The following is a 16,482-nucleotide window of genomic DNA, read 5'->3' as shown; positions in this document are numbered from 1 at the left end:
ACAAACAAACAAATAAAGTAATGGTATATGGCAGGGGTGTCCAAACTTGGGAACTTTAAGACTTGTGGACTTCAACTCCCAGAATTCCCCAGCCAGCCATGCTGGCTGGGGAATTCTGGGAGTTGAAGTCCACAAGTCTTAAAGTTCCCAAGTTTGGACACCCCTGCCATATGGTAATAATGGTATATGGTAATAATGGTGGCTACCTCCATGCAATTGAAGTCCTGTCCCTTTTTGGTTGCATCATGAGGCAGGTTTTGATCCCATGCTTGCAGCTGCCATCTTGATCACTCCCTGCAGGCCTCTTTATTTTTTTCTACAATTTTCTACAATTCTACAATGTTTATTTGGTACTCTTAAAAACACAGACATATGTTTGTTTGGTCTTATTGGTGGAAGATAATTTCCGAGAAGAGTCCCAACATTTAGAAGCAATGCCTTTTAAAAAATTTCATTATTTTGTTTGTGCTGAATCTAATACAGTACTCGCTGCATTGCATATTATCCTGTTAAAGGGGATGGGGTGGGTGGGAATGGCACTTTTACACGCCTAGGGTACCACACAAGGTAACTGATAGGGATGCCTTATGTTCTAAAAAAACCTCAAAGGCAAAGCAGTATCTCATTTCCTTGGTCATGAGCAGCTGTTTTATCATGAGAAAAAGAATAAAGACAGGATGGAAATATGCATTGAAACCATAATGAATTGTCAGGAAGTTTGATTTATACCCCATTTTTTAGTTTCACAGAATACTCAAGGGATGTGTGTGTGTGAGAGAGAGAGAGAGCCACATTTTAAAACAAATTCAGGTTTAAATTGAGATCTGGGGTGCGGGGGGGGGAGATAAAATAATAACATGGAGATTCCCCCCCCCCCGGATGTCCGCACTTAACAGAGCAGCGACGGGACAATGCAAACGTTGACTAGGATATCTGGAACAACACACACACACACACACACACACGCATACACACACAAACACACCCACCCACCCAAGCATACACACACACAAACACACACAGAAACACACTCACCAAGCACACACGCACACACGCACACACGCACACACAAAACACGAAACTATTCTCCTCTCCTGGAGGATCGCCTGCGAAAAGGCGGCTGGCGGGCAGCAGAGGGAGCTGCAAACCTCAGCCTCCATTCTCTCTTCCTCCGCTGCGGCCGAAGGAAGGAAACGGCCGCTCGACGCTCGGTGCCACGGGGATGCGCTTCGCTGTCCTGCTGCTTTTGTTGGGCGACTCGAAGGAGAGAGAGGGGGTTTCGGCCGCAGCTGGAAGCAGGCAAGCGGTAGAAGAAAGCAGCCAGCGGGACTGAAGTGAAGACCGATTTGGGAAACCAGGGTACCCTCTTCCCACTCGAGACAGCCCCTTGGGAGGTTTCTCCCGGGTTAGATAAGAACCATCCCTGACCTCTCCAAACACTGACCCAAAAGCCTTCAGCCAACCATCTGCCTGGTTCTTCCCAGCGTTTCATCAGCCTCGCTTGGTTTAAGGATGGTTTTTAAGCCACCATTCTTCAACCTTGGTAGCTTTCGGATAATTTTGGACTCCAGTTCCCGCAGTTCCCACCCGTTAAGGATGATGAAGGGTAGGCTAGGGTGAGATGAGAATTGAAGGCCAACATACCCGGAAGGCACCCGGTGGACATGGTGGGAGAGGAGAGAGTGTGTGAAATAGAAGTATGAAATTTGGCATCTTTTTATTATTGCTCTCCATGGGAACCCAACACTTCTGAGGGCACCCAGCTGATATAACTCTTCCTTTGACATATTCGGAATAATTTTTCAGCACCGAGGGCTGGTGAATATGCAGAATGTCATCCCTCCGTGCATTAGTTCTGTTCCTACACTCATAGGCACCATTTCAAAAATCAAATCTTTATGTGAAGCTCCAGGTTTGAGATAGCAGGCATTTTCTCCTTCCACAGTTCTTTCTTGCTTTTCATGGGTGTTTGAAAAAAGGCTGAACTGGAATTGATGGGACTTACCTTTATTTGGCAACTGTAGCATTACCTAAGATTAATTATCTCTTTACAATAACAAGAAAATGAAGCGGTGGAAAGATGCCAGTGGGCCAGTTTCTCTAATAATCTGTGATTATTGTATAATATTAGCTCCTGTGAAGGCTCCCTGTTTGCAAAGTGGGATTGTGAGATATGTTCACACATGACATTACATCATAATGTGGCTGATGTGGGTTTGGCATAATGTTTTATATACATTATTCACTGTGGTTTGTAAAACCCAAAATTATGGTGTAAAACAACGCCTGAACCAGATCATTCTCTTTGCATGTGTATATCTGGTGAGAAATGGCTAGTTCTTTTCTGTTAATTATATTGTAGGAAATTGTTTACTTTGGAGATTATTTTTGAATCTTCTTGCCTGAAATATGAACCATTATTTTTAATGGTTAATCTCCAAAGGTGAAGGTGTAGACGTGGGTTAAAAGTATCTGCCAACCTTGGTTATGAGCACACCTGACAGGTTTTCTATGAAACTTTTGTGATAGTAAGATCATTTTTAGACAATTGCTGCTATGGCCTAAACTTCAATTAGCAACATACAGCAGAATAATAGGAATCTAAGGAGAATATTGTAAAGGCAGAAGGCCAAAGGCCAGACTTTCATAAGAATTGTACGCTTACCTTATAAATAGTATTGCTTGCTTTCTCTAATACTGCTTATAGCTAAGCTTTATAGATAAGTATCGCTGAATAAATGTGGGCATCTTCCTAGAAGAAAAAGAGGAAAGATATGATATCATAATCAAAATATTTGTTTGACTGAAGCAAATTGTTTTGTTTTTCTTAAAAGATACAAGATGTTAATTTCTACCAATATTCCCTGCCAGTTTGATGTTCACTGTGTTGTTAGAGTTGTCTCAGAGGCTTCTCAGGAACATGCAGGCCCTGAGGTAATGAAGTGTATTTTACTTTAATAATGCATTGCATTGATTTTTCCCCCCTCACTGTATTACTGGTTTAGTTTTACAGCTGTTTACTTTGATTTTCCCCCCAATCTCACATTCTTTGTCTCATTTCAAACTGTAAAAAAGTGATAAAATATAGTCTTTTTTTTAAAGGTGCTTGTCAGAGTTAAGACATTGGAACTAAGACAATGAACTTAAGAAAAAGTACTAATTTTGTAACACAAGGTCCCCACCAAACCCAAAAGGCTTTAATTCTGAATTCGTATGTGAAGATTGCGGTGCAAGACAGACTAATTAAATTAACAATACGACTTTGAATAATGAAAGGAGCTCAGATAAATTTAGTTAAATAACCAGCAATAAAATGTATACTATGTTAGTATGGCTTTCAAATTCCTTTTTTTTCCAATCTAGGGGAAAATGCAATCTCTTTCTATTAGTATAATAAATCATCAATAATCTGTGACATCATTGAGCCATATACTATGATGTATATACAGATGTGAAATTCCCTGAGCTTCTATAGATTTTTAAAAGAAAAAATAATAATTGTAAAGAAAAAAAGTTTTCTATTGTTTTAATTTCCAAAAGTAAAATAAAATTTAATTTGATATCTGTAGAAACAGTATTTTCCAATATTTATTCCGATATAGGATACAAGCCGAACCAATTTAAAGGTGATTAATTGATTCACATCTGATAATCTCTGCATTCTAGTAAAAACAGATATATTCCAAAAACAAAATCTCATCTTCAGTAAATCAAATTATATTGAGGTATTGAAGAAAGACTGGGGAGATCTGTGTCAAGTTTGGCTTCTGCTGTATAAAGTCACTCACTCAGTGATTCTAGACCAGACATTCTTTTTCAAGCCAAATTATCTCACAGAGGTGGTATTGTGAGGATAAAATGAAGCAACATCCTAGGTCCGTGATGGCAAACCTATGGCATACATGCCCAAAGTGGCACACGGAGCCATGTCACCTGGCATGCGTAGCATCACCAGCTCCTCTTCTGGGTTTCTGGCACGAATGCGCACACAACGATCTTCATGTGTGCGGCAGTGCCAGAAACTGGAAGAGCTGGTCTTCTGTTTTCAAGCATGAGCATGCACGCTGCCCAGCTGATTGTCGTGCGCACGTGCACACCAGTAACTGGAAGACTAGCTGCCCAGCGCCCATGCCTGCACTGGAAACCGGAAGTTCATTTTTTGGCGTGCGCACGCCCCCTGGGCAGCTCCTCTTTCAGGTTGCGGCCCAGACGAGCGTGCACTCCCTTTTTGGCACTCAATGCCAAAAAGGTTTGCCATCACTGTCCTAGGTCTACTATTTAATACTTGTACAGCCTATCTTTTACATATACAGGTACTATCTAAAATTGCAGGTGCAAAAGATCCCAGTTTTTCTGAAATCAGTCCATCTCACTGTTTCTCAAATATCCCATATTTCTCTCTGTCTTTCACAATTATTAACTGGGACAAAGTAGTCTAGCATAGTTAGTGCTATTTTAGCATAGGAATCAAACTTTTGCTGATGCAGTTTCATTCTCAGGTTCAGATAATGTTTTACTAAATATTGAATATTGGATAATAGATTTAGTGACTCATACAGTAACATATATAAATATTTGGGATACGTACTTTGCTAATTAGCACTAGGCAAGTATTCAGAAGAAAGCAGATGTATGAAAGGGTACTTTCTAAAATTGTTAGAATAATGGAATATTTTACAAAGCTTATGTGGGTGCTTCAGAAGCTATCTGTACATGTTCATCCACCTTACTGAGAACAAATCCACTCCCTCAGTGGGACCCTGGAGAGGGAAAAGCACTTGCCTCTGATCATCCTTCTGTTTGGATGAGTGCCTGGGGAGAAAAGCAGATAGGCCAGGAGATCTGCTGAGTGCTGTAGGCAAAAGGTATTCTGAGTAGGTACCCCTTGATGGGGCAGGTGAGTAAGCTTCTGGATGATACCTAGCCTGGAGATGTGTATGGAAAATTAGGGATGTACCTTCTTTGCCCATGTTATATCTTTGCTCCGCAAGCTGCATTAACTTCCAGCAAGGAGTTGGTTATTACCTAAAAAGCCCTACATGACATGTAGTCATGGTATTTGAGGAATCATCATACTCATATCATTTCTACACATCCCCCTAGATTGGGCAGGAGGGTCAGGTCAGACTTAGGTCATTATTGTATCTTTGCTCTGGTTTGATAACACTGAACATGCAAATGAATTTTGGAAAGTTTCAGTGCAAAATATATTGCGTTCATATTTCATTAGTTTAATGTTTCAATTTTAGGAAGTTTCATTCAATCCTTTAATTTTCAATAAAATTAGTTACATAGGATGTATATTCATATAATATGGAGAATTGCTTTTAAAATCCCTTAGCTACTCTTATTTATATTTTAGGTAAAATATATGACAACAACAACAGGATACACGAACTAGAATTTTAAGCCATAATAATCATTGTAACTATATAACCTAGTGAAACCTAATGATTCCATATTTTTAAAACACAGAATATAAACGTATCTTAAATATGAACTAAACAAAATTATTTTAGAGTTATTTATTTATTTTAAAGTATTTTTTCCAGAGTAACAACCTATCTGGAAATTATTCCAAAACAACTTTTAAATTCCAGTTCACAAATGATAATAATAATAATAATAATAATAATAATAATAATAATAATAATAATAATAATAATAATAAAATAAGATACTTCATCTGAATACAATTTTTACAAAGGATACAACTCCTTGAAAAGGTTTTGCATGAAATAAACCAGGCTTGTACAAGAAACAACATTGTATTTACGCTGAAAACTACTTTGCTGTGCTGTTTTATATTGGAAGATCTTAGTTGGAAAGAAGAATTGAAGGAAGTAAGAAATTACAAACCCTTTCCGTCAGGAAAATAGCAATTTTCTCCCTCTGCTCTTTCCCCTTCCAAATGCCATTAACATTTGGATAATGGTCAAAAGGATACAACATGATACGTATACACAACAAATGTAGTAAATTAAACTCAGGAGAACTGTGGCAAATCTGTTTAAAAAGCTCAGTCATTTGATTCCATACATTTAAACGTATTAGTAACAGGCATCCATTCTTATAATGTGAAAATGGCAAATTATTGTAAAAAATAATAATAAAAAATGTGATAATTTTTTGCTCATTTCTTAGGTTATGTCTATTTGGTAATATTCCTGTTTATCAAAAAATTCTCTTCCCACCCATATGGGTGGTATATGTCTTCCTCAATCTCGAATTTCTCCCTGAGGCCGGAGAGTTGAGGGTTCTACACAATTATTTTAGCTGTTCCTAGCACTGCACTCTTCTGGACAGAGAGCTCTGATGTTGTTCCTGGTATCTGTTAGAACCACTTTTGGTGCCACAGCCCAAATGATCCTACCACCACTGGGACAGAGGTGGGTTGCTGCCGGTTCAGCGAACCGGTAGTGGAATTCAGACCTGGGTTGCAGAACCGGCAGCGGCCCAGGCCTGACACGCCCCTGAACCGGTTCCCTCTCTGCCACTTGACTGCCAGCATTTTGGATTTTAGTGACTGCGCATGCACAGTTCACTATAAATTGTTCTGCGCATGTGCGAAGCAACCCACCCCTGCACTGGGACCTCCTTGGCCTTTACTTTTCACATCCTCTCTAGTTTGTCCTTCAGGCCCTGGTACTTCTCCAACTTTTCACCATTGCTGTCTTCTGGTTCTTGTCTACCACCACAATATCTGTTTGATTGGTTTCCCTTCACACACACACACACACACACACACACAATGAAACAACACGGGGTTTTTTTTGGCCAGAGAGAATGCTTTAAGACAGTGGCCACCAACCTTTTGGGCACCAGGGACAGGTTCTGTGGAGAGAGGTTTTTCTGTGGGCCACAGGGGATGTGGTTTTGTGTGCTGCCTGTATTCAGTTTATAGGGCTTCGCTTGTTTCTGCAGTCCAGTTTCTGTCATGCCACAGCCCAGTGCCGGTCCATGGACCAGAGGTTGGGGACCTCTGCTTTATGAGCTTTAAACTCCTTTTAAACCTTTGTGTTGTACTTAAAAATGAACAATAACTGTACAGAAATGTCCAACTTCAATCTGTAAACATGTTTCAGCACTGTTGTTTAATGTCTACAAATTTTCCCTTGCTTTGAGTTTGCCTTTCATATGTGTCCAAATAGAATAATTTGGATCTGTCTTTTTAAATTGATGTGTTCATGCTGGGTGTGTTATTTTGTTTGAATTGCAGGCCCATCTGTGAGGTTGGAAGCAAATTATCCATCTCTGTGTGAGAGCTTGGACAAGGGAAGGAACGCATTCAAAATTGATAAAAGGATTTGTATGGGGTTCGAAGCGGAGCCAAATTTGAAGTAATATCCCTGACCCTGAATAGATGGCTCTTCAGCTTCATCCCCCTGCTTTAAATATTTCTCCAGTAGAAGCTAAAAAACTGTGTCTGAATGGAACACCCTGGATTTGGCATCTTCTTGAAGAATGTGTCAGGAATGCATGGGAATACTGGAGCATTCTGCTGGGACTGATCTCCATTGCCTGCTTTCTGTTTGCTGCACTGCCGTGAGTTTAAACCTTTAAGTATTTTTCAGCTTCATACATGAGCAATCTTGCCTGAGGCTTTACTCAGACATTGCCAGTTTGGTTTATTCTTTGATGGATTTCTGTTCCTTTCTACATATTATAAATAGATAAGCCAGAGCAGCATGTTTCTTCTGTTTAAAGTATTCTGTGATGGTTGATAAATTAGTTGGCTATATTCTATTGCGACGGTGTCTTGCAAACACCAGTCTATATCATCTGAAGTTCTTTCCTACAAGGGTAGTGGGTGCGATGTTTCCTCCTGATTTATCTTGGAGGAAAAATGGATACACAACTGTTTCTTTGAAAAATCAAGAAATAACCATTCTTAGCATATGTGGGGATGCATTGCTCTGTGTTCCCTGAAGCTCTTTATGGACACAAAGCAAGTGGACTTAGCCACGAAACAAGACAGACTCCACGAGGAACAAATCCATTTCTTGCTTGTACAATCGGAATACAGGTAGTCCTCAATATACGGCCACAGTTGGAATTGAAACTTCTGTCGCTAAGCAATTAAATGAGCAGTAGCTGATTTCTACATCCTTTTTGGCACAGTTATTAAGCAAATCATCAGCTGTCAAGTGCTCAAATTTTTGATTATGTGTCATTGTGATGGTCATAAGTGGGAAGACCAGTCATAAGTCACTTTATTTCCAGTGCCATAAGTTTCAATGGTTCTTAAATGAATGGTCATAAGTCAAGGACTTACCTGTACTACTAATTGTCTTCACAGATTAGTTAATAAGCTGCCAGAGAAGGTTTTTCTTGTGCTCTGAAAATAATTACAGTCAATATTATTATGGTTCTGTTCATTCTGTTTAAGAGAACTCGTTCCTTTTCTTCTGTATAGTGCCCTTATCTTTGCTTTTATCTAAGTTGACTGACATGCATTTTATGAACTCTGAGTTGCTGCACAGTTCCATTGTTTCCCCACCCTCCTTTAGTCAACTCTATGTAGCCTACCAGAGTGGAAAAGTAGAGCAAGCACTCTCCTTGGGATTTCTGCTGTGCTGGCTTGCAGGAGACCTCACCAATTTTATTGGGTGCTATTTGACAAATCAACTTCCAATACAGGTAAGTTGTACTAGAGTTTTAGTTTTATACACTTTACAGTGACTAATATATATATAAATATGTACTTTGGAATGTTCTTTCTATTGAATCTTCTCTAAAAGAAAAGAACAAAATTGAGTGAGAAAAACTTTTGACATGTACATTATTATATATTCTATAAATTGATATAGAAAATTAGGCTTGATTCTTTTTACTCTTTTCCAGACTGTAACTGCAATTTTTTATATTAACACGGACATAATTGTGATATCTCAGTTTCTCTACTATAAGTTAAAAAATCAGAAGATAACAAAATGTAAGTATTTTCAATTGAGATCTTCGTAGTAAGGTGTAATTTCTTGGAATATTTATATGTGACATTTAAAACTGCCCAAACTATGCAAATTTAAATTGCACGATGGAGTTACAGAGTAAGATTAAGATTGTTGCATTTAGAATTCTGTAATTTTAGAATAGCGTACATGAAACATCAGCAGAAAAAAGATGAAGCTAAAAGCTTGAATAACAGATCAGTAACCTGGTTGCATAGGAACACGGTGGCTCAGTGGCTAAGATGCTGAGCTTATTGATCGGAAAGGTTGCAGTTTGGCGGTTTGAATCCCTAGCGCCACATAGTGGAGTGAATTCCTGTTACTTGTCCCAGCTTCTGCAAACCTAGCAGTTCAAAAGCATGTAAAAATGCAAGTAGAAAAATAGAAACCACCTTCGGTGGGAAGGTAACAGTGTTCTGTGTGCCTTCGGAGTTTAGTCATGCCGACCACATGACCACGGAGACGTCTTTGGACAGCGCTGGCTCTTCGGCTTTGAAACGGAGATGAGCACCGCCCCCTAGAGTCGGGAATGTCTAGCACATATGTGTGAGGGGAATCTTTACCTTTACTTTTAACCTGGTTGCTGAAGGATATTTTGTGTAGTTGGCAAGTTACAGAATCAGTTTGTTCACATTGTTCACAGTAACAGCTGTACTAGCCAACAAAAAGAAAATATAAAATACATCACATTCCATTAGTGCAATACATTCAACATCATTTGTGATCTTCATTTTGATGACATAAGGGCAGATCCTGTCTCCCACAAGGATATAAGAGTGAGGTGTAATCCCCAACGGTCCTTCTGTGACACATTGATTGTTCTGAAAGGTGTGCATCAGGGATATTTTTTAATCCCCTCTTTTTTCAACATATACATCAATTCAGATCTTTTTCATAACCTGGACTTCTAAACTATCAGGGTGCAAAATCCCTAGAGACCTCCATGCTGAGGACACTGCCATAATTTCCCAAACCCCATATAGGGTTGAAAAGAGCAACGATAGCAATATTATGGTACTGCAGACAAAATCAACTGGTTGTAAATTTTGAGAAATTTAAAATTCTGGTCTTTGCTAGAGCCATTCAACTATCATGGACATTGTAGAGCATATTTCATTTAAATACTTTTCCATTCTAAAGGCACCTGGAATAAGCACCAGAATTAAGCAATGTGTAGCCTTAGATCTTCAATTACTAGAAAGTGCCTTTTGTAGGTAAGGAGAGACCAATTAGTCCTGCAGTATTCAAACTTTTTGAGGCCAGTTCATTGCCCAAATTTTTTACAGTGCACAAGTGGGAATTTAGGCAAAGAAGGAGACACTGGAATCGGTGCAAACAAAATTCTTGAAATCAATCCTTGCTTCCCTCAATGGAACAGCAAACACCCAGTCAAGGCTTAAGATAGGAATGCCCATAATCTAGATTAAGGGCATAAAAGAAGTGGATGAATTATTGCTGAAAATGTGATTCTTTCCAGTTGGGCTCATCAACCTACTTTTAATGAATAATTTTCCTTCATCCTGGAAATAGATTGCCCAGCAGAGGTTGGCATTGTGCAAGTTTTCCAGAGTATTCTTAATTTCTTTAGTATGTGACCAAGTAAAGGATAAAGGGTATGAAGAAACTAAAGTTCATAGGTTGCCTCAATATGACATAAATTGGGTGCAACAAAGAGGTGTGGGAAGAAGCAAACTACTTACAAAATCTTAACTTTCCCCATGTTGAGAATAGCATTTTTCCAAGCCAGGCATAATATTTTACCATCCACATTGGTGCTAGACAGATACTTCAAACCCTGTTAACCAAGCATAATCTGCCCATTTGATTGACAAGGATTCAAACCTATTTTTCATGTATTATTACACTATAAATAATGTAGGGAGTTCAGGCCTCCTTATATTCCTCCCCTAATATTTAAATTCCAAGGAAGGGCAAGTAATTTGTATCTGAATCATCTGGATGATTCAAAATCCTTGATTACTTTGATTTAATTTTGAGTTCCACAGTGAAAATAAAGCAAAACTGGTCCCTGGGATAGCTGCTTTTATTTTATTTATCACTTTTAGGTGACGTGTTTTTATTTCATATATTGCAGTATTTTAGATTTACATCTGCACAGTTAATTAACATATAATTATAGTAGCTTTTCTTATATCTGTTCAACCTCCTTGTTATGTTGGTATTTTATTTCATCCATGCAATTTTACTTTTGTGTTATATATTTTAAAATGTTACTAGACATTGACAAAATAAACATTACTGGTACTACATAGGGTTGTTGCAAAATTTATCCTGCAAGATCATTGATGATAAAACAATTGAGTCAATATAAAAACCCCATGCTGCTCATGTGTATTAGAAGAGTACCATTTATATTGCAAACAGTTTTTTAAAGCAATCAAATACTTCTTTGCCCTATTTTTCATTTGTCTTTCAAGGCGGAATGAATATGAAGTATTCTTGTGTAGCGTGGATCATGATATGCTTACTACTCTGTTTAATCTTACCTACTCAGATGTTGATGAGAAATAAAGTCCAGAGTACTATTTTGGGATCCAATGAGGTAAATCCTTGTTTTAAATTACTGGCAAATTTCCATGTAGATACATTAGGCAAGCTGACCTTGACTGATCTCCCCAAATGAAAGCAGAAACAAAACCCTACACAGAAATGGAGCTAGTTAGTACTCAGATGGGATATCCCATAACTGTAACCTACAATGGAAGTTGAAAAAAACATTCTGGAAACCCTTTTTATATTTTGCCAAGAAAACCATGCAGATATATCAATATAGTCCTCAGAAGATGAGCTCTACCTAAGGGAGTCCTTATCTTAATATTTATAAACTATAAAATATTTCTAAAGATTGCAACAAACTCAAATTATATAGAAAATATCTACTATCCCCAATATTTAGAATACTCAGTTTTCAATTTTGACAAGGACTTCCATGTTTTAGTACATAGAATGCTATTCACAAGTTATTTTAGAATTGCCTTCTGCAAATGTTAATAGTTTTCTATTTTTTTAACTTTTCAGAAGTCTCATGGCATGGTTAAAATATCAGGCTTTGTTTGTGGCTATTTATCGTGTGTGTTTTACTTGGGATCAAGAATTCCTCAGCTCTATAAAAATGTAAGTTATTGGTTCTGAAGATAATGTGGCTACCTATAACATTCATAGATAAAGTGAATGATCAATTACAATCTCACTTCTAAAATCAAAACAGAGTATGTCACACATATTATCAGCTAGAAAATACATATCCAAAATTATGACTTCATCCATTTGTAGTTGATATATGATACTCTTAAAAGTTGTGAAAATGATCAGGAAACAAAGCAATTGGCATGGAAATATTGGTTGAATTATGTTTAAAATAAGCTACATTTTTTAATTGCTTTTGGTTTTAATGGGACTTCTATTGCAGGTAGATTCAGTTTATTGAGAACAAGCCTAGATTTCACTGATTAAGAAGAAACAGGATTGGAACAAAGTAATTTCTTCAGTATCCAAAAACCCTGATAGTTTTAATACAACTCATTATTTGTGCTGAGTCATTAAAAAAATTCCTGAGATTAAAGATGGCAAGACTCTAGATCTGCATTTGAGATTAATCTTAAATATTTTTTTACAAAATGGAGTCTTTAAAAAAAACATTGCAATGTTGAGTGCTTTTATTCAGGATTCGAGTTTCTCAGTCATCTTTTCAATACTACCCCAATTTTCCATTCTTTTAATGAACACCAATTTATTGCCACTAAATATTGAATAATAAAGATAATTCCAATTGGTGGTTCCTTTTTAATTTTGTATGTTTTAAGGGAGGATACACTAGACTCCAACTTCATCTATGTCCAATTTCACCATATTTGATTAATGTAGCTTCCTGTGTTCTTATTTTTGTGGAACTGAAGACAACATGAACTCAGACGCTTGCAATGGTCATGAAACAGTTATTTCAGATATATGATGAATTACTTATAACACTGTTTTGCTATATTATCCTTTAGTTCCAAAGACGATCGACAGATGGGACGTCTTATCTTTTGTTTGCATTAGCCATGATAGGCAATGGCACATATGGTCTGAGTCTTGTCTTAAAGATGCCTGCAACACAATATCTTATAAGTCTTTACTTCTGGCATCATCTTCCTTGGTTTATTGGGAGCTTTGGAGTATTGTTACTAGATATTTTTGTATCCTTTTCTAATGAAAATTGATAGTCTTGCTAATTCTTAATTAAATTAATAAGACTTTGTTGCCATTATGATAAAGTAATAGTTACTTATCTGAAATATTTTCAGGGTTTTATATGTAATAGTAATTGATAAGGAGGGCTGCTGGTTTTCTTTATCAGATTTCTGACCAGTTGGCATAAGTTTTATTGTTGTTGCAGAACAGAATATGTATGTAGACATTTTAGTTAAGACGAGAACTTGTTTTTATATATAGTTTGCATCTGCTAATCTTTGAGTTAAAAAAAATGTTTGTATCCTATAACTATAAAATCAAAAAGAACATCTCTTGGGAAGTAAGCCTACGTTCTTATTAAATTATAAAATCTGGGTGAATTCATTTTCATGTTCACATATTTTCATTGTCTCTTTAATTTAGCAAGGACCTAAAAAAATTCTTATAGTAAATGTTTATTTGACTTTGGTGATTATTTCCACATCTCCTTAGGAACTCTTAATAACATTTCATTATTTAGGGTTTATCCACAAATAGTCCTGCATTTACTTGGAAGACCTTACCTGAACAATTTCTGAATGAACATTTAATAATGTAGTGTGGTTCTGCAAATTAGCTTTATTCTAACATTTGTATCCTCAGATTTAAACTCCCTTACTACATAAATCTAGCATAATGCAAAAAACTAATGTCTTGAGTGCTGAATCCCTAGCTTGTAATTTATAAGTAAAATGTTTCAAACATAATTTAATATTCAAACTATTTTTCCCCTTTCCCATTGTCTTAACACTTCATAAAATAACTATCAATGCTTATTGATAAGTTATATTTAATGCGTTGTATAACTCAATGCATTTTTCTTGTAGTCCACACTGTAATTGCTATATTCTAGCAGCTGGTAGCAGGTAATTTTGTTCGGTTCAGCCTTCTTGTTGCAATAATTTCTTTCTCATAGCAAGGCAATAAAAAGAGGTTGTTCTTTCATTTTGCAAAAAAACCCCAAAACATCCCACTTAATGGAAAGAAGTTTACTGAAGTATCATACCCTTCCCTCCCCTAGGCTATTTTGGAAATTGTTAATATAGAAATTAAGTGGCTATGTTTAAGCAAGAATCAAAAAGACATGAAGCTATATAGGTAGTTCTCGACTTACAACAGTTCGTTTAGTGACCGTTCAAAGTCACAATGGCACTGAAAACAATGACTTAGGATCATTTTTCACACTTATGACTGTTGCAGCATCCCCATGGTCACATAATCAAAATTCAGATGGTTGGCAACTGATTCATATTTATGACCATTGCAGTGTCCCAGGGTCATGTGATTTCCTTTTGCTACCTTCAGCCAAGCCAAGTTAATGGGCAAGCCAGGTTCACTTAACAATTGTGTTACTAACTTAACAACTGCAGCAATTCACTTAATAGCTGTGGCAAGAAAGGTCATAAAATGGGGCAGAACTCACAGTCTCACTTAGCAACAGAAATTTTGGGCTCAATTGTGGTTGGAGCTGGGGAAGGCAAAACGGCCTCCCCCGCCCCCCGGAGGCCCTCCGGAGTCCGGAAATGGCCCATTTCCCGACTTACAGTGGGCCCGGTAGGACCGTTTTTTGCCCTCCCTAGGCTCCAAAGCCTTTTCTGGAAAGCCGCCTGAAGCCTCGGGAGGACGAAACATGGGCCTACCGGAAGTTCGTTTCCAGCTTTCGGTGGGCCCATTGGCAGTGGTAGATTCCTAACCGGTTTACTACTGGTTCACTGAGAGGGTGTTTTGCGTGCTCTCTTCACTTTCTTTGCTCTTGCACGTGCCTGCCACATGTTGCTGCACATGCGCTGTTACTGAAAATGTTTTGCGCATGCGCAGAAACATTCCGGCGACTGCAGAAGAGACCGGGGAACCGGTTCGGGGACCACCATAGCACCACTGGTTCAGCCAAACCAGTAGGAATCCACTACTGCCCATTGGGCCCGTTTTTCACCATCCACAGACTTCAGGAGGCTTTCCTGAAGCCTGGGGAGGGTGAAAATGCCTTCCCACGCCCTCTGGAAGGCCGAAAATCAGCTCCCCCCCCCCAATACAGGCTGGAGCTGACATAGGGCAACGCCACGTGTGCCCTCAGATACGGTTCCGTGTGCCACCAGTGGCACGCGTGCCATAGGTTTGCCATCACGGACCTCTATACCTATTGCATTTATACACACATGAAATTGAATTTCTTTTTTAAAATATTAAAACTCATGTATATCTTATGTGTTCATATTGTTTCTACAGTGTTTTGCAACAAACTCTGATTTCATCAATAAATAAAGTGGTAAAGAGTAATTGTTTGATTTCTCTTAAATTATGCCATGTTCATTTTCAGGTTGTTTTTAATAATATTTCTCTTAACTCTACATCCAGATAACTGCACAATTTATTATGTACAGACCACAAAACAAGAGACTTGATTCAGTGGCCTTGGAGGTGGAACCCTTGCTCATAAATGAAGATTCTTAATGCGCACATTTCTTTGTCCTCGCATTCTTTTAGAGTAACTTGCATCTGTAGTTAACTATCTTGTTGACTTGCATAGAATAGATCAATTCTGGATCCCTGCCAATATATTCATTCTAAAGCCTTAAAATATATATATATATATTTATAAGCAGAGAATGGTGCTAATTAGGTTCTTAAACTATTGCCAGATTCTTAACATTAGTCTTAAACCTGATTTATGATTACTCTTAAATTATTGCAACAAGTAACGAAGCCAAAACTAAAAGTTTCAAGCTGAATATATTGCTTGGATTGTAAGAATTGTAATTCTTAGATATTATCCAATTTTTGGAATATTGGATACCAGTTATTGTTACTTCCTTTTTTTCTTGTTAATTGTTAAACAAATTTACAGTTGTATATATATCTTGTACAAATTTACAGTTGTATATATATATACATATACATATATGTATATGTATTTGTATTTGTATTTGTGTTACAACCCCTGGTATGCCTAACTGAATAAGCTCAACTGATAAGGAGGCGAGCCTGTGGCTTAGTGGCTAAGACTCCTGCCTAAGATATAATACAGCCCATGTTCAAATCCCAGTAAGGGTATGGCTAGCTGATGAGAGCTAATTAGCTCGAAATAGATCTATACTAGTCTCCCTTTATTTATTTATCAGTACAAATACAACATATACATACATACATACATACATACATACATACATACATACATACATATATATATTTCTTGACAATTTAAACAATGTAATGCATACTAAACATGGTCAATGTAATATCGTTTGCTAAAATGCTTCCAATACTGTATTCCCTCCCCCCCCTTTGTTTCGCTGAACAA

The 16,482-nt window shown here is 37.5% G+C and overlaps 1 protein-coding gene across 5 annotated transcripts; it reads left to right on the top strand.

The window, feature by feature from the left end:
- The first annotated feature begins 1,083 nt into the window (after nucleotides 1-1,083).
- Nucleotides 1,084-16,275, top strand: LOC309392381 (lysosomal amino acid transporter 1 homolog). 5 transcript variants are annotated; one of them, XM_081953559.1, is made up of 9 exons: nucleotides 1,084-1,334; nucleotides 2,835-2,934; nucleotides 7,220-7,545; nucleotides 8,511-8,640; nucleotides 8,845-8,935; nucleotides 11,390-11,514; nucleotides 11,991-12,086; nucleotides 12,965-13,150; nucleotides 15,540-16,275. In XM_081953559.1, the coding sequence occupies exons 3-9, from the start codon at nucleotides 7,364-7,366 to the stop codon at nucleotides 15,633-15,635; spliced, it is 906 nt and encodes a 301-aa protein (XP_081809685.1). In that variant the 5' UTR covers nucleotides 1,084-1,334; nucleotides 2,835-2,934; nucleotides 7,220-7,363; the 3' UTR covers nucleotides 15,636-16,275. The 5 variants fall into 5 exon arrangements, with proteins under 5 accessions (XP_081809685.1, XP_081809683.1, XP_081809682.1 ...); XM_081953557.1 differs by having other exon boundaries at nucleotides 1,084-1,359; XM_081953556.1 differs by having other exon boundaries at nucleotides 1,084-1,394.
- The last annotated feature ends 207 nt before the right edge of the window (nucleotides 16,276-16,482 follow it).

The sequence above is a fragment of the Natrix helvetica genome (genome assembly GCF_964273705.1).
Source record: "Natrix helvetica genome assembly, chromosome: 5".
Taxonomy (NCBI): Eukaryota; Metazoa; Chordata; class Lepidosauria; order Squamata; family Natricidae; genus Natrix; species Natrix helvetica.
This window is presented reverse-complemented; position numbering and strand designations above follow the sequence as displayed.